Consider the following 25960-nt stretch of genomic DNA (forward strand, 5'->3'; position numbering starts at 1 on the left):
TTACCTGCATTATTTCCTTTAATTACTACAAAAAATTTTGTGATTAGTATTATAATTACTCCCATTTTTATTGATGAGAATACTGAAGTTTAGGGAGGGAACACATAGCCAGTAACTGGCAGAAACAGAAGTCATGACTTGGTCTGACTGTAGAGCCTTATCTCTTGTCTGCCAGATTGATTTCTGGGGAAAAAAATCATTGAATCATTCCTTTGCTTAAAATTTTTCATTGCCTCTCCAGAGCCTTTGAGGGCCCTCAAGAGCTAGCCTAGCCCACCTACCTGATCTCATAGAGATGAGACATCTATCTATCTATCTATCTATCTATCTATCTATCTATCTATCTCATTCTTCTCCTCACTCCTTTAGAACCCCACCTTTGAGTTGTACTAGACCATCTCACCTCTGAATGCCCCAGATTCCTTGTCTTCTCTCTTTCATTCCTGCTATTCTTGCTACCTCTCACTCCTTTTTTCCCTAACTTATTTTTGTCCTCAGGGACTCAGTTCAGATGCCACCTCCATCAGGGAGATATCTCTCACTTTCCAAGTCTGGGCTCAATGTCTCTTCTTGCATTTTCCCATGGCAACTTAGTCTTCTCATAGAACTCTAATCCACTGTTACCATACTTATAGGTCCCGCCAGACGAAGTGTTGGCAAGCTTTTTCTTTAAAGGGCCAGGTAGTATATATTTTAGGTTTTTTGAGTTTTGTGAGAAATGTCACAACTACTCAACTCTGCTGCTGTAGTGCAAAAGCAACCACAGAGAGTATAATAATGCAAAGCATGGCCGTGTTCCAATAAAACCTTATTTATGGACATTGAAATTTGAATTTCATATAATTTTTATGTGTCACGAAATATTATTCTTCTTTTGATTTTTTTCAACTATCTAAAAATATGAAAACCACTTTCAGGTTGCAGGCTGTACAAAAATAAGCAGGTGGGCCAGATTTTGTAGTTTGACAATCCCTGTACTCTTCCATGAACTTTTAATAGCTAGAGCAGTGTCTCATCCAACTTCATATCCACAGTGCTTAGTACAGCATCCAGCTTATAGTGAGTGCTTAATAAATGTTAAATAAGTAAAACTCATATAGCTAGAAGTGAGTGATAGTTTCAGGATTCAAACCTGAGTCAACTTGACCTGGCAGTGTGATGTCACACTGCCCAATCTATGGCTGATGACATAAGTAATGCAGTACGCTCAGAGCAAGATATTCAAGATATTAGCAAAGTAATTCTAGCTAGGAGTGAAACTGCTGGGCCATATGGTAACTCTATATTTTAACTCTAAAAAAATATTTCTTCTAGAATCAGCTTTGGTAAGTTACATTTTCACCAGAGATTTCAATTTTAATTATTTTGTTATTGTCTTTTTGTATGGGGGGTGATATTGCCTGTTTTATTTTAAAAATAAAATCTCATACAGAGTGGCAACGTTGCCTAATTGCTAAGAGCACAGCCTTTGAAGCCAGACTGCTCCAAAAACTACGTTGAAACTACGGTGTTTATTTGAAGTTCCCAAGAATATTAAAAATGTATATCTAAACAAAAATTTGTACATGAATGTTCATGACATTATTCATAATAGCCAAAAGGGGGAAGCAACCTAACTGCCCATCAACTGATGAATAGATAGTGAAATGTGTTATATCTATACAATGGAATATTATTTGGCAATAAGGAAATAAGTACTAATACATACTACTTCATGGATGAACCTTGAAAACATTATGCTAGGGGCACCTGGGTGGCTCAGTCCGTTAAGTGTCTACCTCTTGGTTTCAGCTCAGGTTATGATCTCACAGTTTCATGGATTTGAGCCATGCATTGGTCTCTGTGCTGGCAGCATGGAGCCTGCTTTGGATTCTCTCTCTCTCCCTCTATCTCTGCCCTTCCCCACGTGTGCTGTCTCTGTCTCTCTTTAAATAAATAAACTTAAAAAAAAAAAGGAAACATTATGCTAAGTGAAAAGATAGTCACAAAGGGCTACATATTATATGATTCCATTTATATGAAGTGTCTAGGATAGGAAATCTTTACAGATAAAAAGTAGACCAGTGGTTGCCTAGGGCTGTAGAATGGGAGGGTAGTGGGGAAAAGGCAGTGACTACTAATGGGCAGGGTTTATTGGGGAGGGATGAAAATATTCTAAAATTGATTGTGGTGATGGCTATACAACTCTGTAAACATACTAAAACCCATAGGACTGTATACTTTAAATGGGCGAATTGTTAATTATATCTCAATAAAACTGGTATTAAAAAAACAGAGAAAGAAGTAATTTCCAGAAGTACCTTTGTGTCTGGCCCTTGATGATCATTTAAACTGTATTTTTACTGTTATTGGTTCCTGCTCAAGTTAGCCTACCATGTACCCTTCTCCCCACCACCATTTAATTTGGCCTTATTTATTGTGTTTTCAGATGTTTAATACAGTCCAAGTCTTGGCTATTTCATTTTTAAAAAATATAAATCCTCTTCAAACTGTAGCTTTTCAACCAGAGACTCCAAATTTCTTAAGTTACAGAAATGCTTAGAGTACCATAGTTTTTTTCCAAAGGATATATATATAACAGAAAGAACCCTGAGTATTGTCAGGTAATTCATTCTCTTTCTATACAATATTTTGCACCATCAATTATCTTCTTTATTTTCCTTTTACAGTTAGAACAGAGGGGTTCCTGGCTCTGGCTCAGTCGGTGGAGCATGTGACTTTTGATCTCAGGGTTATGAGTTCCAGCTCCACGTTGGGTGAAGAGATTACTAAAAAGTAAACAAATAAGAATAAATTTAGAACAGAAAGACCCTAAAGAACACAGAACTCCAGCACATGGACACTCCCTGTGACCTCACCTTTCTATTAGGATTTGGTTACCAGGGTGACCACATTAATTATACATGGAACATCAGAGGCTGACATCAGGTGACAGTGGGGTAGTTTGGACCAAGGAAGGCTGGGAATCCAGGCTGATCCTCCTGTCTGGTAAAGGCCAACAATCCTACAAAAAGCGTAATGTCAGAAGTTAGTCACTAAAAGGGTGGTATATAAGGTCACGAGAAGGGAAACTGGCCTGAAACCAGAAGTCTATTTCATAAGAAAAAGAAATTTGTGATTGGTAACTCCAGTAACTGGTGGAACTGTATGGTCTATTAATATCTTAGTTATTTGAAAGCTTAACTATAAGGCAGTTACAGGAGAGAAAGGCAAACCCATTTAATAGAGAAGAGCAAATCAGAATAATATTAAGAGAAAGAAAAATGAGGTAAAAATTACTTTGAAATACAATTAGAAGGCATGACTTCCAACTAAAAGACTAGGAGGTTATTTTCATTTTCTGAAATTTGGTTTATTAATCTATAAGTGATTAAGTTGAATTCACTTCTCACTGAATACTGACTTATCCATATATCTAATCCCTTCCAGCTTTAAATATTTAGGAATTCAACACTTAGTACTGAAATCACAAGTTGTTTGTCGTGTATCCCTGAACAAAGAGTTAGAAAGAATTTACAAATTCAAATTTAGTGGTTTTATAGAGGCAACAAGCCAACCAGCTGATAGGAATCAGCTCTCCTATCTCTGAGAGACTACTGTTTCTTACATTGTGACATAACTGTGATACGACAACTTTTTTTATTGCTCTTACAAGCTGTGTTGCTTCAACACAGATCAAAGCTTCCTAAACTTCATCAAACATTTTCCTTATATTGAGAATACAGGAAACAAATTTAAAACAAAATTTTTATTGTAGATTTTCAAATCTAACCAATGGGCAGGGCATCGCACTTTAAAGCTGTAGAAAAAGGAGAAGTGGGAAAGAGACCATTAGACTTCACCATGCTGGAATAACTTAAAATGCCTGCAAAAACTCATGTAGCATTTCAGCAGTAGCATTATACCCATGCAAGTGTTTGCCCAAGGATTTCATCAGTAAAGGGATTTGTCAAGCAGTCTTTATCTTTTTGCAGTCCAGAGAAAAGCATATTTTGAAAACAAAACACTGATTTGGTTTGCTTTGTGTAAGTTTGGTAGCTATACCAAACCTAGGGTTGGCTGAAGGCCTTTCTATCTAGCAGTGGGGCGTTGTGAGAAACCAGCGAGATGGTCCTAGTTTTTAAGGCTGGATAGAGAAGTCAAGTCCCAGGTCTCACATAGGTTGTCTTTCTCAGCTGTTTCTTAACAACACAGTGAGCTAAACACTGGGTCCTTATGTATGAATTGATTCCTGTTTGGGGTGGGTTCAATCATTCTCCCTCACAATGAATCTGCAGGCACTCCTTGAAGGAATACACGGAAGTCTAGCAATTTCAGCTTCAATGAAGGCACCTCTTACCACACTTTTCAGTTAGGACATCTTTTTCTACCTATTTTACACGTTGCCAAGCTGCTTCGGACGTTCCTTCTTCTGTAGTGCATTGCACAAATGCGTCATCAAATTGTCCGTATACACGTGCCAGATTCGCCTTTAAACTCTCATCTCTTCGGAGTCTTGAATCGTGTACCTTCCAGTATTAGCAAGCAATACCTGTAATATCAGTTACTCAAGTAATACGTAATGAATAGCTGAAGCTGCAACCTGTTGAATGAAAGAATGAATGAACCCTCATTACGCACTCCCGCCTTCCTACACGGCTCCGCTGTGAAAACACTGATTTATCAAAAGCGTTAACATTTTGACCTGTTATAGGGGAACAAACAAACAAAGAAACAAACAAAACACACAGAAAGAGGCGTATAGAAAAAAAAAAGGAAGGACGGGCTGCCCAAACTCCGGCAGTTCTCTCGGCCAGGCCCCGCCTCCGGCCCCGCCCCGCCCCGTCGCGTCTGTGCGCGTGCGCCGGCGGGTGCGCGGCAGCCGGTCTGAGCCCTGGCGCTGGGGGCGCGCAGCCGGGAGAGTGTTTGACGTGGCAGTTCCCAGCCCAGCTGCAACTCTGTGCGCGAGACTAGCCTGTGGGGACACAGGGCCGGGGGAAAGGCGCCGCGGGAGCAGCGGCCGCAGCGGGAGCAGGGTCACCGGGGGCAGCTGGCGCTAGGAGCAGAGCGCAGGCTCTCGGAAGTCCAGAGGCGTGTGGGAGCAGAACAGGTAATGCCTCGCCTTGCCTAGCTACGCTCTGGCGGGACAGCCCCTCCCCAGGCACAGCTGGAGCGGTGTGCGGTGCGGGGCCTGGGATGGGGGTTGGCGGGAGGCTGGATGCTAAGCTGTGGCAGGGCAGCGGAGGAGACCTCATACTTACCTCCTACAGCCCTTTCGTGCAGTTTAATAATGGGGGTGGGGTGGGGTGGGTGGGCGTGGGCATTTTTTTTTACCCGCCCCCGCCCCCATCTTTTTGTCTTGGGATGCTGGGACTGCGTGCTTAGGGTCCTCACCAGCCCCAAGATTCCAGGGACACTGCCAGCGGTTTTCTTGTCTCCGTATCAACTTAATTTCCTTTTTGGAGGAAGGCAATATTGGAAATATTGATAGTAAAAATGGCAACTGTATCTTCAAGCTTCGGGACATCCTGAGAGTGCAACCAATTTGTCCAAATCCGAACCTGGTCCAGGGTGAGAGGCACACCTCGGCGATAATTGACCAGTGACAATGGCCTGGGGCTCCCCAGATTTTGATCCTAGGCCTGCTGTTGCCAAGTGGCTTTCTGCCATGTCGCCGCTTGAAGCTGAGTCAGGTTTCTGTAACTTGGTGCTGTGTGAGGAAGTTTGACGTGGCAAACCGGGCTGCGTGAGGAAGCAAATTCCTGTCAGGACCAGTAGAGAGGGACCCGACTGCTTGCTTCCTGCTGTTCGGAGTGAACATCCCGGCCTTGCCTCTCCGTCACTCAGCAACAGGCTGCTACGTAGGTGTGTGCTCCTGCTGACTTCCGAAATGTGCTTGGTTGGATGAGCTTGACCAAAGCTCAGGCTGCCACGTCTCTCTCTGCTGAAGTGGGAGGAGGGAAAAAAGTGTTGTCAGTAACAAAGTGGACCAGCAGGCTTCTTCCTGTCTCTCCTCTCTGCAGTTCTTGCCTTCCAAGGAGAAGAAAGTGATCTTACGATATTTTCGCTTGGTCCTTTTAATTTTGGAAACGCAAGGTTTAATAGGAAAATGAAACCGAATGAAGAATGACATTTCCTGAATGTAGGTCTATTTCAAGGCTTAGCAGGTATCACCGAAATTTACCTTAAAAGGTAGTATCGTAAAATAACAGGAAGGGTATTTCTATGCCAGGTAAAAGAAACCGGAGAGAAATCGTAGTATCAGTGTTTTATATCTGCCAAATCTTTAGAAACTTTATTTTGTAAGAGGGACCTGAGGCCCAGAGAGGTTCTTCACCTTATCCCATGTCACACAGCTAAGTATTAGTATATTTATAGTGAAAGCCTACTTCCTTTGCTAGGATTCACAGCCTTTTTTGTTACAAAAGATTTTTTGACAATAGTTCTGTGAAATGTCTCTTGTCTTGTGAAACCTGGAAAAAATGGAAAATTTAAAACAAATTGATGTTTAGCTTCTGAGTAGAATCAAGGTGGGTATGTTACATTTGTGTGTGTGTGTGTGTGTGTGTGTTGCCTGAACATATATGAAATTGCTTTTTTTCTTTGTTCCTTAAATATATGTGCATATGTTTTCAGAGGTGTGATATTTAAATTAGTAAGAGAGTCTGTCATCTCTGAATGAGAAACCACTGACAACTCCCAAATTGTTGTAGGCTGCAACCTGCCTTAGTCATTTCATGACTCACAGAGTGAGTCCATTATCCGCTCCTTTATCTTCTGCTGTATTTGTTGGACTATTGATCTCTCTTCGTCCTAACTGCCTAACGAAAATTACTAATTAGGATAGCACTGAAATGACACGAGCCAAAAAACATTTGGTTGCAGACCACTGGCAGTTGTGCTGGTCAGTGAATTGAATGACTGTGATTATTGCCAGTGGCATGCTTTGCGCTGAAACAGGGCCATGGAAACCAAAGGCGCAAACATGGGAGAGACTATCTGTGAAATTGTTCATTCTTCCAAAGAAAAGTGATTGGCAAGTTGTTATTCATATTTTGTGCCTGAGAATTTGCCTATAGAAGCGAGTTACTGAGTTCCATAGAGCTATGATTAGAGCCTGTTTAGGGGATAATGGTATGATATGTTGTGTGATATGCAGACGTCTCGTGCACCTGATATTTTCCTCAAACCATTGTAAATATTTACTAACGGCATTCTTATTTTTAATAGCATTAAGTAACTCAAAAATCTCTTGTTGACTTTTTTTTTTTTCTTCTGTTGCAGGCTTCTTTTGTAGAGCTATCCCTTGGAATGATATTTTCATAATGAGTCAACAAGGATATGTGGCTACACCCCCCTATTCTCAGTCCCAGCCTGGAATAGGTCTTTCTCCACCACATTATGGACACTATGTGGACCCCTCTCATGCAGGTTCTCCACCAGGTAAAGTGCATTATTTTGGCTTGTATGTGATTATTGATTCTCAGTACTCGGAGACTTAAGATATTCTGAAAGAGCAGCTTTGGGAGTGTTGAATGGTCATTATATAATGCAGTGGTTTGAGAGTATAGGCTTATTTGGAAAAGTATATTATAGAAGAAGCCTGCATCATCAGTTTGGTTATTGCTTAGAATACAATGAGTTTGGTTTTAAAATATAGATTAAAACAACTGGCGAATGGATAAAGAAATTGTGGTTTATATGGAGTACTACGTGGCAATGAGAAAGAATGAAATATGGCCTTTTGTAGCAACGTGGATGGAACTGGAGAGTGTTATGCTAAGTGAAATAAGTCATACAGAGAAAGACAGATACCATATGTTTTCACTCTTAAGCAGATCCTGAGAAACTTAACAGAAGACCATGGGGGAGGGGAAGAAAAAAAAAAAAAAGGGTTAGAGAGAGAGGGAGCCAAACCATAAGAGGCTCTTAAAAACTGAGAATAAACTGAGGGTTGATGGGGGGGGGGGGGAGGGAGGGAGGGGAAAGGGGGTGATGGGCATTGAGGAGGGCACCTGTTGGGATGAGCACTGGGTGTTGTATGGAAACCAATTTGACAATAAATTTCATATTTAAAAAAAAATGAAAAAAATAATTAAAAAAATAAATATGACCTTTGATTATTAAAAAAAAAAAAATAGATTAAAACAAAGAAGCTCCTGAATGTTTTGTTTTTACTGTTAGACTTGTTCTTGCTATTAATCAGTTGTGTGGGGTTATTTAAACATTTAATAAAAAGCCGAATTAAATATGTACATATATATCATACATACTATATATATTATATATATATATATATACATACATACACTAAAGTGCTTTTGGCAATCATAAAAAATCAGGCTTGATATTGGAAAAATATGATTAGATTCGTATGTCAAAGATTACAAAGTGATAATAACAAAAACATGGCCTTACCTTGAAATAATTAGTGATTGAAATCATTCATTAATGGAGTGGGATTACCATTGCTCTGATGGAAGTTGGCACCATGAAGCCACCTCCCTTTATCAAGAGGCTGCTCTGATGGACCCAAGTTTCAGGGTCAGGGGTAAGGCTAATAAGAGCTTGTTTCAGGTCTAATGGTCCCAAATTTCCTAAAAATATTTGTTTAAGACAGTTATTAGGAATTCCGAGAGAATGCTGAGGAATTCATCTCAAATTGTTGTGTAAATCAGTGAGTGTCTCTTGGGGATCACTAGGACTGACTCAGATATGTAGAATCTGGGCTCTGCTGGATGGCATGTATGGAGTGCAAATCACTGAGGGCTGGGGAATGCCCTGTAGGGAGGCTTGACTGCAGCACCCACACAAAGTTTGTTTCAGAAGATGCTCTAAAGACTGTGAATTTCCTGTGGAAAGTGACTCTTGTGATTTAGTCTGCCCCTCATTTTTAAAAACCTTCAGATGAGGCATCCCCCTCTTGTCCAGAACCAATCTTCCCCATAATATTTATAGATCTGGATCCTGTAGGAACTTTTTCTTGTTTCTCTCTATCAGGTGGTTCATTGCCCCTCTGCATTTGTATATGATGAAGATTATAAACTGCTCTTTTCGAGTGCTTACCGTGTATCAAAAACTGGTCCTAAAAGCTTTACGTGCATTATTTTATTTAATCCTCACACAATGCTATGCAATAGATTATTAGCCCTGTTTTGCAGCTAAGGAAACTGAATGGCTGGTATACTATGATTTATCCAAGGTCACAGGGCTGGTGGGGTAGCCAGGATGCATACCCAAGTATCTCAAGAAAACAAACAGCAAACTCTAATACACACCTAAGTAGAACATTCAGTATCATTCACTCTTCCTTCCTCTCTTCAAGACAGCCATGTTTTTAAGAAATTACTTGCTTTCCTCAGTGACTCTCCATCCTTGCCTTTCAGTCCCTCCATGGCTCAATGTAGTCTGCTCCATAGCTTGGGCCCCATCCACTCTTCCCCTTCTCCCACCAAGGTCATCAGTGGCCCTAACACCAGATGCAGTAGACACTCTCCTGTCATCTTTTGAATTTGACACTGCTTATGGCTCTTCTTTGTACAAAACTCTCTTCTCCTTTGGTTCCAGGGACACCATATTTTATTATTTTTCTTGGTGGCTTTTTGGACATCTTTTTCTAAGGAGTCCCCTACCCCTTCTATATGACCATAAGTATTGCTGTTTCTCCTTCTTTGTTCTTCTTAATTTTTTTTTAATTTTAAGTAATCTCCATGCCCAACTTGGGGCTTGAACTCATGACCCTGAGGTCAAGAGTCGCATGCTCTACCAACTGAGCCAGCGAGGTACCCCTCTCCTTCTTTGTTCTGTCATCACCCCTTTTCTCTCACTCTATAGGTATTTCCCTAGGCTGTAACCTTCCATATGAAGTACTAATCTCTCAGATCTATTTCTCCAGCCCATATGTCTCTCTTAAGCTACAGACTCTTATTTTCAATTGCCCACCTGTGTACGTGGGCACATTGAACTCATCATATCCAAAATAATTCAGAATGTTTTTCATAAAACCTACTTTTCCCTGGCATTCCATATCTCACCCAGCATCATCATCATTCACTCAGTTATCCAAATTAGAAACTTTCACTATTAAAAACATTCTCTCCCTTTTACCTTCTTCAATCCAACTGTCCTCCCAATTTCTTTTTTAAAAACAATTTTTTTAATGTTTATTTATTTTTGAGAGAGAGAGAGAGAAAGAAAGAGGGAGAGAGAGAGAGTGCTGTCAGCACAGAGCCTGATGCAGGGCTCGAATCCACGAGCTGTGAGATCATGAACCAAAGTTGGATGCTTAACTGACTGAGCCACCCAGGCGCCCCCCTCCCTATTTCTTTTGGGGAAATTGTAAACCTCTTTCCTACCTGCTTCCTCCTCTCTATCTTGTCACTCGTCTTGTTCAAGCCATCCATTTCTCATCTGGATTACTAAAATAGTCTCTTAACCATTCTCTATCTTCAGTACTGCCTTTCTCCAGACCATCCAGTCCTGTGCTAGAGGGATATTTATTTATTTATTTTTTTAAGCTTATTTATTTGTTTTGAGAGAGAGAGAGGACATGCAAATGTGAGCAGGGGAGGGGCAGAGAAAGAGAGAGCGAATCCCAAGCAGGCTCCGCACTGCCAGCACAGAGCCCAAAGTGGGGCTGTGAGGCCGTGTCCTGAGCCAAAATCAAGAGTTGGAAACTCAACCCACTGAGCCACCCAGGTGCCCCTGGAGGGATTTTGCCTTTCTTTTTCTTAAAACCTTTTATAGCTTCCCATTGGCTCTGATTGAATTTTAGGCTCCATAGACCTTCATTAATTTACCCATTTTCTTTTTTTCATCTGCCAAATTATCATACCTGTTATTGCAGTGGTACTAAGCCATTAGTCATTTAGAGTCTGGTTTGTACTGGTGCTCTCATTTGCACTCCACACTACCAGAAGGTGGATCCATGCCTTCATGTTGTCCTCCACACTCCTGCTTTAGACTCACTTCAAGTGCTGTGCCTACAGATGTTTCTGACCACTGTTCTTTCTCAGGCTTGTCTATAAGTCCTTTTTTCCTTTTGTGTTCTTCTAACATCTGTGCAGGCCTCTATACCATTTGCCACACTGTAGTTTAATAGATGTGCCTGGAGCAGGGAAGGTACCCTTTAAATGAGTGTGTGAATGACAAGCCGCTCCATTCATCAGCAACTCTCTGGTGTTTACCAGTATTAAAACAATAATAACAAGGAAACTTCCTCTGTTGGATTAAAACCTTCACACTTTAATTTAAGCCTTTTTCTGCTTATTCAATTCTCAGATGGATACCAGGCTATCAGACTCTATAAATATACCTTTTTGTAAAATATGGTGTTTTTGTTGAATTATTTAAGGCTGTTACTACATTACCCTAGCCTTTATTTCTCTGGGCTGAGTGACCCTAGATCTCCTAATCTTCAGTCATCAGGTGCCTTCTTTTCTAGTCTTTTGGTGACCCTTTTATTGGTTTTCTGGCAGATACAGGCAATCTAGTTGTGGTTCTTTGAAGTATCTTTTCTACCATAGATATGAGCAGTGCTAAGTCTTGTTTTGTGTTTCTCACAGATCATACCTCCATTTGTGCCTATTGTGTGATGCTAGGGCTATGTAGTAAAATTTAACACATTTATTGAGTGAGAAAAAGACTTGCGGCAATATAACAATGAATAAAATAAACCTAATCTCAGCCTTTAGAGTATTTACTTACCTAGTGGGACATGTGTCAAGTACCTTGATAGTGGCAATACAGGGGGTGTAGTAGTATGATAAAGGAGGTGGAAGGTGGTATGGAAGCACATGTCAGGGGCACATAACCAAGACTTATGGATAAAGGGAATCCTCCTGGAAGAAATGACCTGGAAGATGAGTAAGAGTTGGCCAGGTAGTGAGGCAGCTTAGTGGGGTCAGGAGGTGGCACTTTTGAGCCATTTGCAAGAGGTTCAGCATGGCTGAGATGTAGAGTGCCAGCAGTGAGGGGTATGCCTGGAGTGGAAAGCAGGGCCATCTTAAGACTTTATTTAGGCTTTATTTTAAGGTCAGTAGGATGCCACTGAGGCATTTTAAGCTAGGAAGGGTCATAATCCCATGTATATTTTAAAAAGAGTTATATTCTACATTAGAAAGGATGGAGAAGGCATCAGACCTGGACACACTGCTTTCTGGAATAGGGTTTCTCATCCTCAGCAGTGTTGACACTTGGGGCCAGTTAATTCTTTGTCATGGGAGGTTGTGTTGTGCAGTGTAGGATGTTTAATAGCATTCTTGGCCTCTACTCAGTAGATACCAGTACTCCCCCTCCTATCCCCACCTGACCCATCCCCATCCCCACGCCTTGGCAACCAAAAATCTTAGACATTGCCCAAATGTGTCTTCAGAGGAAAAATCATCCCTGATTGAGGACCACTGGTCTGGAAGCTGAGAGGCAAGAACTAATATTGATGTCCTGGAACTAAGGGCGATGGAAGTGGTGAGGCTTATAATAAATAGCAAACTTATATACATACACTACCAGGCACAGTGCCTCGGGAAAAGTATTCATTATATGTCCATGCAATAGGGAATTTATCTTTGTTTTATTTATTTAAAATTATATATGTGCGTGTATGTATGTACACATATATATACACATACACACAACATATATATATTTAAGCATGATAAGTGCATTCCTTAATCACCATCATCTATTTCACCTGTCCTCCCACACTCATCTCTCTAGTAACCATCAGTTTGTTCTCTATAGTTAAGAGTCTATTTCTTGGTTGGTCTCTCCATCACTCTCTTTTTCCCCATTTGCTCATTTGTTTTGTTTCTTAAATTCCACATATGAGTGATATCATGTGGCATTTTTCTTTCTCTAGTTTTGCTAGAGTTAATACCTATTCTTCTCAAACCATTCCAAAAAATAAAAGAGGAAGGAGAACTTCCAAATTCATTTTATGAGGCTAGTATCACCTTCATACTAAAACCAGATAAAGGCACCACAAAAAAAAAAAAAAAAAAAGAGCTACAGGCCAATATTTCTCATGAATGTAGATGCAAAAATCCTCAACAAAATATTAGCAAACCAAATCCATCAATACGTTAAAAAAATCATACACTAACGGGAACCCTCTTGCTCTGTTGGTGGGAATACAAACTGGTCCAGCCTCTCTGGAAAACAGTGTGGAGGTTCCTCAAAAAATTAAAAATAGAACTACCCTATGATCCAACAATAGCACTGCTAAGAATTTACCTAAGGGATATAAGAGTGCTAATGCATAGGGGCACATGTACCCCAATGTTTATCGCAGTGCTTTCAACAATAGCCAAATTATGGAAACAGCCTAAATGTCCGTCAGCTGATGAATGGATAAGAAGATGTGGTTTATATATACAATGGAATACTACTTGGCAATGAGAAAGAATAAAATCATGCCATTTGCAGCAATGTGGATGGAACTAGAGGGTATTATGCTAAGTGAAATGTCTGTCAGAGAAAGACAGATATCATGTTTTCACTCATATGTGTATCCTGAGAAGTGTAACAGAAGACCATGGGGGAAGGGAAGTAGAAAAAAATAGTTACAGAGAGGGAGGGAGGTAAACCATAAGAAACTCTTAAATATAGAGAACAAACTGAAGGTTGATGGAGGATGGAAGAGAGGAGAAAGTGGGTGATGGGCATTGAGGAGGGCACTTATTGGGATGAGCACTGGGTGTTGTATGTAAGCCAATTTAACAATAAATTATATTAAAAAAATAAAAAAATAAAGTGCAAAAAAAATCATATATCACAATTGAGATTTACTCCCAAGATGCAAATGTGGTTCACTTTTTGCAAAACAATCAACATGATACATCACATCAACAAGAGAAAGGATAAAAACCATATGATCATTTCAATAGATGCAGAACAAGCATTTGACAAAGTACAACGTCCATTCATGATAAAAACTCTTTGCAAAGTGGGTCTAGAGGGAACATACCTTAATGTAATAAAGGCCTCATAAGAAAAATGCACAGGTTATATCATACTCAACGATGAAGAACTGAGAGCTTTTCCCCTAAGGTCAGGAACAACACAGGAATGTCCATTCTTAACCACTTTTATTCAATACAGTACCAGAAGTCCTAGCCACAGCAATTAGACAACAGAAAACAATAAAAGGGATAAACTTTTTTTTTCACAAGTGGTTTTTAATTTTGGTTTTAGTTTATCAGATCCAGGGCCAAGTCAAAGATATACTTTTCTGTGATGTTGTTTTGGTCAGGAGTTTTTTTGTTGGTAGCAGAGACTATTATAGTAGAAAGTGATTTGTTAAAGGTATCAGAAAGCTAAGAGAATATAGAGAAAGCCAGAACCAGCTTGGGAGTCCATGGTCCATAGAAATGCACACTCCACACAGGACCATTCCATTAGCAGCCACTGCCTTTCTACCCCAGAACCACCATTTCCGCTTCCTGGCCAGGGTCTCCCAGTGATGTGTTGCTTTGCTGAATTTAGAATACATGGCAACTACATTTGTAAGAGGTTTATGCAATGGATGTTCCGTCTTTCTAGCTCAGGACCATACAGAAGGGCAAGCCAGAAAGGAAAATGGAATTGGTATTGAGTAAGCCAGTCTATATCTGCCATGATATTAAAGACCAGTTTGTGATTTTAGATATTTTTCTTTTGGCATAAGCATAGTTATTAGTTCTTTCTTCTGGTATGGTTTTTCTTATTAAAATTCTCATACTGCTCTATAAAGAGTTCAATTTCTCTTTATCTCTGACCACTTTTGAAAATACCTGTAACGTGATCAGAAGACTGTGACTTTGCAGATAAAAGTGATACTGGTTTCCCTTTGCCCTGAGGATAGAGTCCAAATGGCACACAGGACTTTGCAGCCTGACCCGACCAACCTGGACAACCTCTGTTCCAGCTACTTTCCTTCATAATCTCTCTGCACTGAACCTTCTGCCTGTCCCTGATCATGCCATGCTCTCTCATATCTTTGCTCAAGTTTTCCCTTCTGCCTGAAACCCTCTCTCCTGTCTCTACACTAAGAAAACTCTTGCTTGTCTTGCAAGATTCAGCTCAACCAGTCCTTTCTCTTTGAACTTTTCCTTGATTTCTTTAGGAAGAGTTAGCTTGTCTTTCTGCATGTTATAACACTCATCACATGACACTGTCATTATTTGTTTACATGGTTGTGAATTCCATAAGAGCTCTCAGTGTCTCAAAGGCACATTGAATGTATATTGAACAAGAATGAGTTTGAAACGTTGCCATAGAGTTGATTTTCAAAAACAAAAAGGAAAGAACATTTTAGTGAAATTGGTATATAACAATACTGCTTGAATATATTAAGCTGTTTTTTTTTTTTAATTTTTTTTTTTTTTCCAACGTTTATTTATTTTTGGGACAGAGAGAGACAGAGCATGAACGGGGGAGGGGCAGAGAGAGAGGGAGACACAGAATCGGAAACAGGCTCCAGGCTCTGAGCCATCAGCCCAGAGCCCGACGCGGGGCTCGAACTCACAGACCGCGAGATCGTGACCTGGCTGAAGTCGGAAGCTTAACCGACTGCGCCACCCAGGCGCCCCTTAAGCTGTTTTTTTAAATTTTGTTTTTGTAACCAGAAATTTATTAACGTGTGTGTCTCATGGATACATATGGGAATACTCAGCCATAAGTAATGCTGAAAACTTTTTTTATTTTCTGGAACTATATATGAGGATTGTTGATGAAATTGGTATTTAGCTATTACTTAAGGAATCAAATATTTCTGGTTTCTTGTAGTACATATAATTATTAATTATTATTTTGGCACTAGTGTTGTGGATTTTCTACTTTTGTCCAAAATAATGTTTCAAAAATGAAAATGCAAGTGTACATATAATTATGGTGTATATGTTCTGTTAGAATATAAATCCTTGAAAAAAGGAGGACAGGAGCATATGGTCAGAGGAGAGGAAACCAACATTTGATGATCAATTACCTTATTTATCAGGCATTTCTGGGTGCTATTATACCTATTGTCTTATTCAATTCTCAGAACAGTCCTTGGAGACAGGGAACACTACTGCCATGACACAGTGTTAAAAGTTGAGGTTTCAAAAGACAGAGGTATCTTATCAGGGTCACAGCTGTTAACTGATGGGGGAAGGAATTCAAACCCAAGTCTGTGTAACTGCAAATCTCATGTTTTTCTACCTTTGCTTTGGAGTTTAGAACTTTGTATAAAAATGTGGTGTTATAAGACTATTGGGGTGCCTGAGTGGCTTAGTCTGTTAAGTGTCCGACTCTTGATTTCTGCTTAGGTTCTGATTTCACGGTTTGTGAATTTGAGCTCTGAGTCAGGCTCTGCTCTGTCAGCTGAGGAGTCTCTCTTTCCCTCTCTCTCTGACCGTCCCCATGCTATCACTAGCTCATTCTCTCTCAAAATAAATAAATAAGCATTAAAAAATATTTGTTGTTTTTCTTCTTAGTATATAAAAAATTGCTAAGTAAGACTGTGACTGTAAAATTAATAAAACATTTTTCTTAAGTTTGAGGAATCCTGTTTTAAGAAAATAAAACCTTTTTGAAAGTTTTGATAATAATCATGAATACAGGCATTTCACTGGTTATATTACATTCTGTATTACCCAAGCATCTGAAAGCTTGCTGTCAAAAGTATTATGATGATAATATAAGAAACTTTAATTGGGCAACTACATGGTCATCCAGTTAATTCTCTTGCTATCTGAGAGAATAAGCTCTCTAGAGGAAGATAAAAGAAGAAAGGAGATGTTGGATATGAAATATCATCATGAAATCAAGTGGAGGAGTGCATAGAAGCCATCTAGGAGGTCACTGATAATGGTGCCAGAGAGAAGGGTAGAGTCAAAAGTAAGTTGAACAAGAGGTGCCTGGGTGGCTCAGTCGATTAAGCATTCAACTCTTGGTTTTGGCTCAGGTCATGGTCTTGAGGTTCATGGGTTCCTGCCCTACACTGCGCTGTCAGTGCTGAAGCCTGCTTGAGATTTTTCTCTCCCTCTCTCTTTGCCTCTCTCTCTCTCAAAGTAAATAAATAAACTTAAAAAGAAAAAGTAATTTGAATGAGCTGGTACAAACCAAGCAGGTTGGAAGTGGAGAGAACAAATAAAGACATATGTTGTCACAAATGATCTAATCGAAGCCTTTCATTTTGCAGTGAGGGAAACTGAGGTCCTTAAAGATAAAATTCTTACCCACATCATGCATGTGTTAGTAAATGGCCAGGTGGGGCCTTGAACTCCTCTGACCCACACTCAGTGATTTTTCTTCTGTACCACAATTACTCTAGAAGAGAAAAATGTCTGCAAAAAGTTCTAAAGAGAGACCTTTAAAGATCTATTTGACAAGAGCTGCTTGTAAATGAAAACAGTTACTGCCAGGAGCATTTCGTCATCACAAGGGATCCCACCTTGTGTATGACTGAGTGTGATAACTTCAGCAGTTTAGCACCCAGCTATTTGGAATCCTGGAAGAATTATGAACTCTGAAGGCTTGCTTTGCCTTTGTTAGAAAAACAGATGCTACTTTCCTTTTGTTTTCCTCATGCTGTAATTCAAAGACATTTTCTAACTTTTGATTTTGGCTGAGGTCATGATCCCAGGGTCATGGGATTGAGCCCTGTGTCCGGCTCTGCGGAATGTGGAGTCTACTTAAGATTCTCTCTCTCTGTCTCTCTCTCTCTCTCTCTCTCTGCCCCTCTCTACACCTCCTGTGTACGTGCACACACTCTCTCTCTCAAAAATAAAAAAAATAAAAATAAAACACAAAGGCATTTTCAGAGAATTTTTTTCCCATAGTTAGAGTTAGGCTCTTTATGATACCTCATATTGTTTTGTTGTTATTGTTGTTGTTTTTGGAGTTATTTTCTGAAATCCAGAATGGCATTTTTCATTGCATATTCTAGTATTCTTTGTGTGATTGTGTGTTCTATCAAGGTTTTTCTACCAAACGCAAGTTTATTTCTTCTGTTTTAGTTTCTGTTTATTTTATTTTATTTTAATTTTTTTTAATGTTTATTTATTTTTGAGACAGAGAGAGACAGAGCATGAGCAGGGGAGGGGCAGAGAGAGAGGGAGGTACAGAAGCTGAAGCAGGCTCCAGGCTCTGAGCTGTCAGCACAGAGCCCGATGCAGGGCTCAAACTCACGAACTGTGAAATCATGACCTGAGCTGAAGTCGGTCGCTTAACCTACTGAGCCACCCAGGCGTCCCTTAGTTTCTGTTTAGTATTGAGATAATTCTCTTCTTTCTGCTCTCCTATCATTATGATGGTCAAATAACTATGGGAGAACCTGGTGTTGATAGGTCTGTGATGGTTAATGCAAATTTAAAGGAGAACTTGTCTTAACCCATTTTTTCCCCTCCTTCCCCTCCTAATTTTCATTTTTAACCTAATGGCATGGCATCCTCTCTCTTTGCACATTCATACTCTTCTAAATTCATGCCCTTCTGTTGCAGGTATGATGAAGCCAGCAGGGCCTTTGGGGGCTGCTGTCCCTGGGGGGATGTTGCCTCAGGGCCCTTCACCTCCTGGACCCCATCAGTTTGGCCAGAATGGAGCTCATGCCCAAGGGCATCCTCCCCAAAGGTGAGCTAGGTAGATTTCAACCCTCATTTGTATATTCTACTAAAATGGTCTCACACGTCCCTTCTAAACTTGCATGTTTATTGATTGAAAGTTTGACCTCTTGATTCTGCCCACACCCTTGAAAGGACTTGCTAGAAGACTGCCCTAGGAGACAAAGCATTTAGAAAAGATAGGAGGGGGAAGAAAAAAACAATGCTAGTACATACTAAAAATATATAAAAAATTACTTGTATCAATACCACACATTTTAATTTTGGATTATATTCCTCTTGTTTTAGAGTTCTGTATTAATTTCTAATTCCTTCAGATGTCTATGGCCTGTATTCCCCAATAAATTTTAAATTCTCTATCCTCTTGAATCCTTCATAGAACAGATCTCAGTGCCAGTAGGTGCTTCATAAATATTTTAAAAATTAAATCAGATTGTGGCCAATGGTAAAAACTGGATTTGATGTGGAAGGTACACAGATGCCGATGAAGGATTTTTGCAGGACAATAGTAAAAACAACAGAGGAAATAAATCTTCTGTTTGTGTTTTTATAATGAATTCAGGAAGGAAAAAGTTGAAAGTTGGAGGCAGGCCTGAAGAAGCCACGATAGGAGATGTAGGAGATATGTAGAGATGTGCACCCCACTGGGGACTGTCACCTGGGAGGGGAGCCAACATCACACCTTCCCTGCTGGAAGTCCCATTATTGTTTGTCCTGTGAGCTGCCACTGTTGAGACTCCTAGTGCCAAGCTGTATGTAGTGTTTACTTTGGAATTTCTCCAAGGGTTACCTGGAGGCTTCATTTCCCAGGTTCCTTTCCCAGGCTGTTAGGCTGTAGGGTTGGGTGGGAGGAGTAACCCCTCAGTGTGAATCTGGACCCTGCTGCTGCTGAAGCCATTCAGTTATCCTTTCAGGGAGTCTGAGAGTAGTCCCTGTTAGTGGGAAAACTCTCTGGAATTTTAAAAATCGGCAAGTTAATTCTCTTAGAGGCCATTGGTGAGGTTCATACTTCCTGGCTCGTTTGTCATGATAACTTCTACCATTGGAACGGTTGCTGTGAGATACAGAGTGAAGGTTAATGCAGGAAACAGGATGAGTGAGTCTAAGTAATTTGGTTTACATGTAGTTTAACAAGAGCACAAAGTCAATGGACCTGACTCAGGACCTGAGTAGTCTCATTAGCAATGGTGGTGGGGCACAAGGATCAGAGTAGAAAGGCTAAGAACCAAGATGCCTTTTCCGGCTCAAAAAAAACCCAAAAAACAAAAAACAAAAACAAACTAGTTGTGTGATGCTGGTGAAGTTCCTGGGCCTCTAGGCCTCCTCATTTTCTTCACTTGTAAAATGTAGAAATAGAACTCCTAGTCCAGAATACAGAGGAGAAGATCTGGAAAAGTTTATTGTGAACTGCCAGCATTTCAGATTTCTTTTTTTTTTTAAGAAGAAATGCAGAAATTAAACGTCTGGTTTGAAGCTAAGAAAGCTTGTGGTCACTGATATTAGCCTTGATTGTATTGATCTTTTTGGTTCTTTCCATTTGTTTCACTTGAATTAGGTTCCTTAGAAATAAGTAAACTGTGGATTTTGCCATCAAGACAGACGTTCGCTGTGTGGTTCTGAGCTCAGCACAGAGTCTGGCACAGTGAAGAGTGTAGACTGTGTAGAGTCAGGACATGTTTGCTACTCTTGGCTGAGGCAGCTGTTCCTGAGCTCCCTCATCACAATTTTAACAATAATAATGTGGTTGTAAGGATTTTGATGATTAATGCTTGCAGAGAATCTTGCATAGTGTGCAACGCCCAGGAAAGACTCAATATGTGTTAGCAGTTATCAGTACCATTTTCAGTGGATATAGAAAGTCTACTGTCTGTAGCTTGTCCTTCCTACTCATTAATTCTAGCTACTCATGACAACTTAGGAATTTGGTTTTATTGTGATTCCCAGGGAAACCTTGACAGATTTTTCCCCCCTCTCTCTACTATTTGCTTACTTCAACTTGAACTTGAATTAAAGATTGGAAATGGGTTTAAAAATGAAAAAGTCATGGAAAAGTCAAGTATTCAGACTCAGTGTCCATGTTTTCCATGTTAATTTGCCCTCATGGGACATATTTATGTGTATATAGTTAAATGAAAGGGCAAAGGACACAATGATTATGCAGATGAATCACATAGGGATGGTCAGAGAGTATAGATGGCTCACGACATCTTCGTGTGACATCACAATTTCTTTGATGATTATAGCACTTCATAGGTGTTGTTTGTACTTAGAGAACCCATCAAAAAAATCTCTTAATTTTTACCATATCTAAACTGTCTACTAAAAACAAGATATAAATCAGTTATTATGTTGATTAAAATTTAAAAATTTATAATTTTTAGTTTTAAATATTGCTCCTTCATAGGCAATGCTTCATAAAATTTAAAAATCATACTTAGTCATTTGTCTTATTGATCTTGGCTGAGGCAGAATAAATGTCTTAAACGTGTAAATGGTACCAAAGTTATCTTCAAACTGTTACTGCTGGGTGGGATTAACCCAATGAATAAAATCTATAACTAAAAATCCATTTTTTAATTAGAAGAGGAAAAGTCAATTTTAAGTTATCTATTTTGATCAAAAAATGATGGATTGGGGTGGAGAGGGTATGAAGAGGAGACTCATCTTCCCCCATTAAAGCTGATACGGTGAAATCTGCTAAGAACTTGGTTGCAGTGAAAAGGAGGTATCAGGAAAAATAAGAGAAATAGTTGTTTTCTCTTTATTTCTTTTTTGTTTTCTTTTCTTTCTTCTTTGTGTGTGTGTGTGTGTGTGTGTGTGTGTGTAAAGCAGTGATGTTTGGTACAGGTTTTGTTTACTCTGTGGACTGAGTATTTAAAACCCAGGCCATTTTACTTCAGGCCAATCTTGAAAAAATTGTTATCTCCACATTCTAACAAACTTCAGCACAAAACTCACTACTTGAACAATTCACTGCAAACTTAAAAATAAGAAGTATTTGAAGTTGAACAGGCCACAGACAATGCAGTCAACTCTCCAGAGGGTTAGGACTAAACTGAGCCTAAATATTCATGTTTCATTAACCCTCTGATAGTAACTCCTTATTGACTGCTGTTTTTGGGGGCACCTGAGTGGCTCAGTCGGTTGTGTCCAACTTCAGCTCAGGTCATGATCTCACGGTTTGTGGGTTCGAGCCCCATGTCAGGCTCTGTGCTGACAGCTCAGAGCCTGGAGCCTGCTTCAGATTCTCCCTCCCTCTTTCTGCCCTCCCCCACTCACACTGTGTTTCTCTCTGTCTCTCAAAAATGAATAAACGTTTAAAAAAATTTTTTTTGACTTTTGTTTTTTATGGTGAATCTGCCCTTTTCTGACATTCATTGAAACAATAAATTAAAATATAGAATTGAATGTTTTCTTAGACCAGAAACCTATTAAATGAAGGAATCAACATGAGAAATATTTAAATCATAGGATTCTTAATTTTAACCACATTATATTTATAGCACAGAAGGGGATCTTTGAATTCTATCTGCTCATTTTTTCAGTTTGAAAGCTGAGAGCTATGGAGATTAAGTGGCTTGCCTGTAGTCACACATCAGGGTCTCCAGGCTGGGAGGCTTAAGACCTGGATTCACACTTAAAACTCTGATACCTCCCTGCTGTGTGACCTTGGATTAACTAAGTTAGTAAAGAAATGAAATTGAAAAATATTAAACCATGTTTAATATTTGTATGTTTAGAGGCTCCTGGGTGGCTCAGTCGGCTGAGCGTCCTACTTCGGCTCAGGTTATGATCTCACAGCTCATGAGTTCGAGCCCCACGTCAGGATCTGGGCTGACAGCTCAGAGCCTGGAGCCTGCTTCAGATTCTGTGTCTCCCTCTCTCTCTGCCCCTCCCCCACTCGTGCCATGTCTCTATCAAAAATAAATAAACGTTAAGAAACATATATTTGTATGTTTAAAATGTTCTGTTAATTTCTTTTCCGTTATTTATTTAGCCCTTTAATACTACTTTACTCTTAAGTAGTATTAAAATTGCTTTTAAAATTCAAATATGTTTAAGATTTATAACATTTAAGTTGGTTAGAAAAAAAATTTATTTCTAAAGCCTCATTCCCAGGACATATATTAAGCAATGAAGGATAAGTGGCATTTATGGGTTAAAAGCATGGCCTAATGGTTGTGTATTCTCTCATTCTTTATTTTAAATCATCAGCCTTTTGTTAAGTTAAAAAATACTGAAGGTTGCTTGTGTCATAACTTCCATTTGAAACATACTTCATCCTGTTTGTACTATCTATATAATAAATTGTTCATATAATTTTATATTTTAAAAATATGATTAACATTTGTGAAATATTTGTGAATATATTTTAGATAATTTTTTTCTTAAGCAATTGAATCATGTCCCCCTGCACCCAATTTAACTGCTAGTTCTCAGTTCCTGCTTATTAGATCCAACTCCTATAACAATACCTCATTCTACATCTACTAATATATTCTTATATAGAATATACATTCTGCCTGTGTGCAAGTATTTCATGTATGTATCTCTCATAACTTTTTTTTTTTTTTTAATTTTTTTTTTTTTCAACGTTTATTTGTTTTTGGGACAGAGAGAGACAGAGCATGAACGGGGGAGGGGCAGAGAGAGAGGGAGACACAGAATCGGAAGCAGGCTCCAGGCTCTGAGCCATCAGCCCAGAGCCCGACGCGGGGCTCGAACTCACGGACCGCGAGATCGTGACCTGGCTGAAGTCGGACGCTTAACCTTAGACTGCGCCACCCAGGCGCCCCTCTCATAACTTTTTTAAAAAGACAATACCATTTCTTCAAAAAAAGATTTTTAATCAGTGAATTTATAAAACATATTATTAAGACAATTCTTGAAATCATTTCTAAGTGACCAACAATATTTTAAATGTGTCAACACTAGAGTTCTGTTTTGCCCTGCCTTTTTTACTCCTAGTGTCATTAATAAATTAGAGAGATAAAGGAAACTTTTATGTGAGAAGTTAACTTTTATATTTTCTATCTTTATTCAGTTTTGTTACACAAATTATTTAAATCAAAAGATGCTTAATGTAACTTCATTGGTCTGGTTTCAGTTTTTGACAGGGGAGGAAATTGACAGCTTTGCTAAGCAATATTGTTTGGGCTAAAGTGTTAATCATTGTAACTTTATAACCCTTTATAACCAAGTATTTGCTATATGATAGCTTGTACTTTTACATAGAAATAGTATTTTGATCATCATCCATTTAACTCAAAGTGTGGGATATCATCATTCTGTAATATACTTAATACCATACAGCATAATGGTCTGAAGGTTAATTGTAAGTTTTGTTATAGTAATTATTCAGTTTAAGATATATGGAGGAAAATGACAGAAGAGAATTAGTGTGATGTTTTGGAAAGTGTGCTTGCTTAAGACCTATGGAGAGGTTAGTCCTGGTTTTGTCACACACAAATTGTGGGACTTCAGGCAAGCCACTGGCCTCCCTCAGTGGCAGTGAAGAATGGAAGGCAAGAGTGTGGGCCACTAGGGATATAGTTTCCAGTTTATGGAGAAATTGAAATCAGAGTATACTATCTGGGAAATTTTCATTTAACATTTTTATTTAACACTAAAAATTAAAAGGAAGTTATAATGTAATTTGAAGGGAAAGCTTTAACTTTATTCAGCAGATGAACTACAATAGGAACACTGTTCAGATGGAATAAACATACAGTAAGTCCAAACTAAATTAAAGGTTAAAGCGTGGTGAAATTTTTAGATGAAAAAGAATGAATGACTTCAAAACTTTTTACTGAGTTGTTCACTTTCAGGTCCTGTTTTGCAGGGAATGTCCTGATTGCTGAAATTAGTGTGCAGTTGACATTTTATTTTAAAAAGCTGGGTAGGGTATAAGGATAATGATCATAAAGATACAACTACAAAGCATTTTATTTTTCTAGTTTCCGTTCTGTTGATCATTAACCCTGGTATAGATAAGGCTGTGGTGGACTCAGCTTCCAACTGCATTTCCAAAGCTTGTTCTCTGTTTACATTAGGAATTTTTTGCTAAGTATGTTGACATGTTGAGTCTGTGAGCATAGATATGAGATGATGTTACATGATACATTTTAAGTTTACACTCAGATTAATTAAAGACTTAGCCTAAAATATCAGTCATTGCCCTAGTGCCCACAAGATGGGCTTATTTAATTTTACAAGTTTTTGACATTTGTTGTTTATCATTTCATATGAAACTATGATACTGTTTAACATTCTTTTTTCTCTCATAGATTTCCAGGTCCTCCACCTGTCAACAGTGCAGTATCCTCCTATGCACCATACTCACCCTCTACACAATCGTCTTATCCAAGTCCTGCATCCACTTCATCCATCACCCAGCTGGGCAGTCAGCTCAATGCTATGCACATCAACAGCTATGGTAACAGTTTCATTAGTAGTGTTCACTGACTGTCTATTTCATCAGCATTTTTAATGAGGAAGGTTTTCTCCATCTTTAAAACATACATAACTCTGGCACACCATACTGAATTAATTTTTTTGACATTTTTATATAAATCATCTATTACGTATGGCTATAATTAATTTTTTTCCTGATGATGCTGCCATTTATTTCAAAATAGTTTGAAGACCCTCAGAAAACCTTACGTTCAATATTAGAGTAATAAAAAAAAAACAAAAAAAATTTCTGACTTTACAAATAAACATAGAACAGTGAAGTTATTTTAAGAAATGTGAGGTTAGGTTTAACCTTGTGTTGTTTATAATGGGGCCCTAAAATGAAAAATATAATACTCCTTGTTTCACAGTGTGTTTTGATTCTGTATTTAAATCATGAAAAGAATGGAAGCTCAGATGTTGTGAGGCAGAAAGGAGAATAATAGGAGAGAAAACAGTTACAGTACTGAGATTTGTATCAATAGAAATGCTGTATATTCCAAGTGTCATAGGAATCTTCACTGTAATAGGAGCATAGTCAGCCATTGATCTTGATGAAGAATGTTTCCATTACTTAAAGTTAGTTTTCTGGAAGTATCTGTTAAAAAACCCCTCTATTTCCTATCTTTTATTGATTTCAAGATGGATAAGTCTCCAGTGAAGCAACTAAATTTCACATAATCAGAAATAGAAAAAATAATCTGGTGTCACATCTATTTCCAATATGATTAGAAAACATGTTAGTGGCCCATCCCTTCTCCCTTGTTATTTCTACCTGATTCTGAAATCTATTTGACCAAGTCAAGCACAGGCCACAAATAATTTATTGAATGTATGAGTTACCTGGATCATGCTTGTTACATGATAAAATTTTCTTCTATATGATTTTCTAGGTTTTGTACCAAAATACAATTCCTTAATTAGTGACATGTATCATGTAAAGTTAA

At 38.9% G+C, this 25960-nt stretch overlaps 1 protein-coding gene across 4 annotated transcripts in view; it reads left to right on the plus strand.

Annotated features, from left to right (window-relative positions):
- The first annotated feature begins 4904 nt into the window (after positions 1 to 4904).
- SEC24D (SEC24 homolog D, COPII coat complex component) overlaps positions 4905 to 25960 on the plus strand; it is a 107381-nt gene continuing 86325 nt past the window's right edge. For 2 of the 4 annotated variants that reach the window (XM_045468992.1, XM_045469008.1), the window contains exons 1-4: positions 5407 to 5844; positions 7264 to 7422; positions 18441 to 18570; positions 24848 to 24996. In XM_045468992.1, the coding sequence (XP_045324948.1) occupies positions 7305 to 7422; positions 18441 to 18570; positions 24848 to 24996 (397 nt within the window). In that variant the 5' untranslated portion in view covers positions 5407 to 5844; positions 7264 to 7304. Of the gene's footprint in view, positions 5090 to 5406; positions 5845 to 7263; positions 7423 to 18440; positions 18571 to 24847; positions 24997 to 25960 lie in introns of those variants that run through there. The other 2 variants (XM_045469000.1, XM_045469017.1) reach the window with 2 other exon arrangements.

This window comes from Leopardus geoffroyi, chromosome B1, assembly GCF_018350155.1.
Source record: "Leopardus geoffroyi isolate Oge1 chromosome B1, O.geoffroyi_Oge1_pat1.0, whole genome shotgun sequence".
NCBI lineage: Eukaryota > Metazoa > Chordata > Mammalia > Carnivora > Felidae > Leopardus > Leopardus geoffroyi.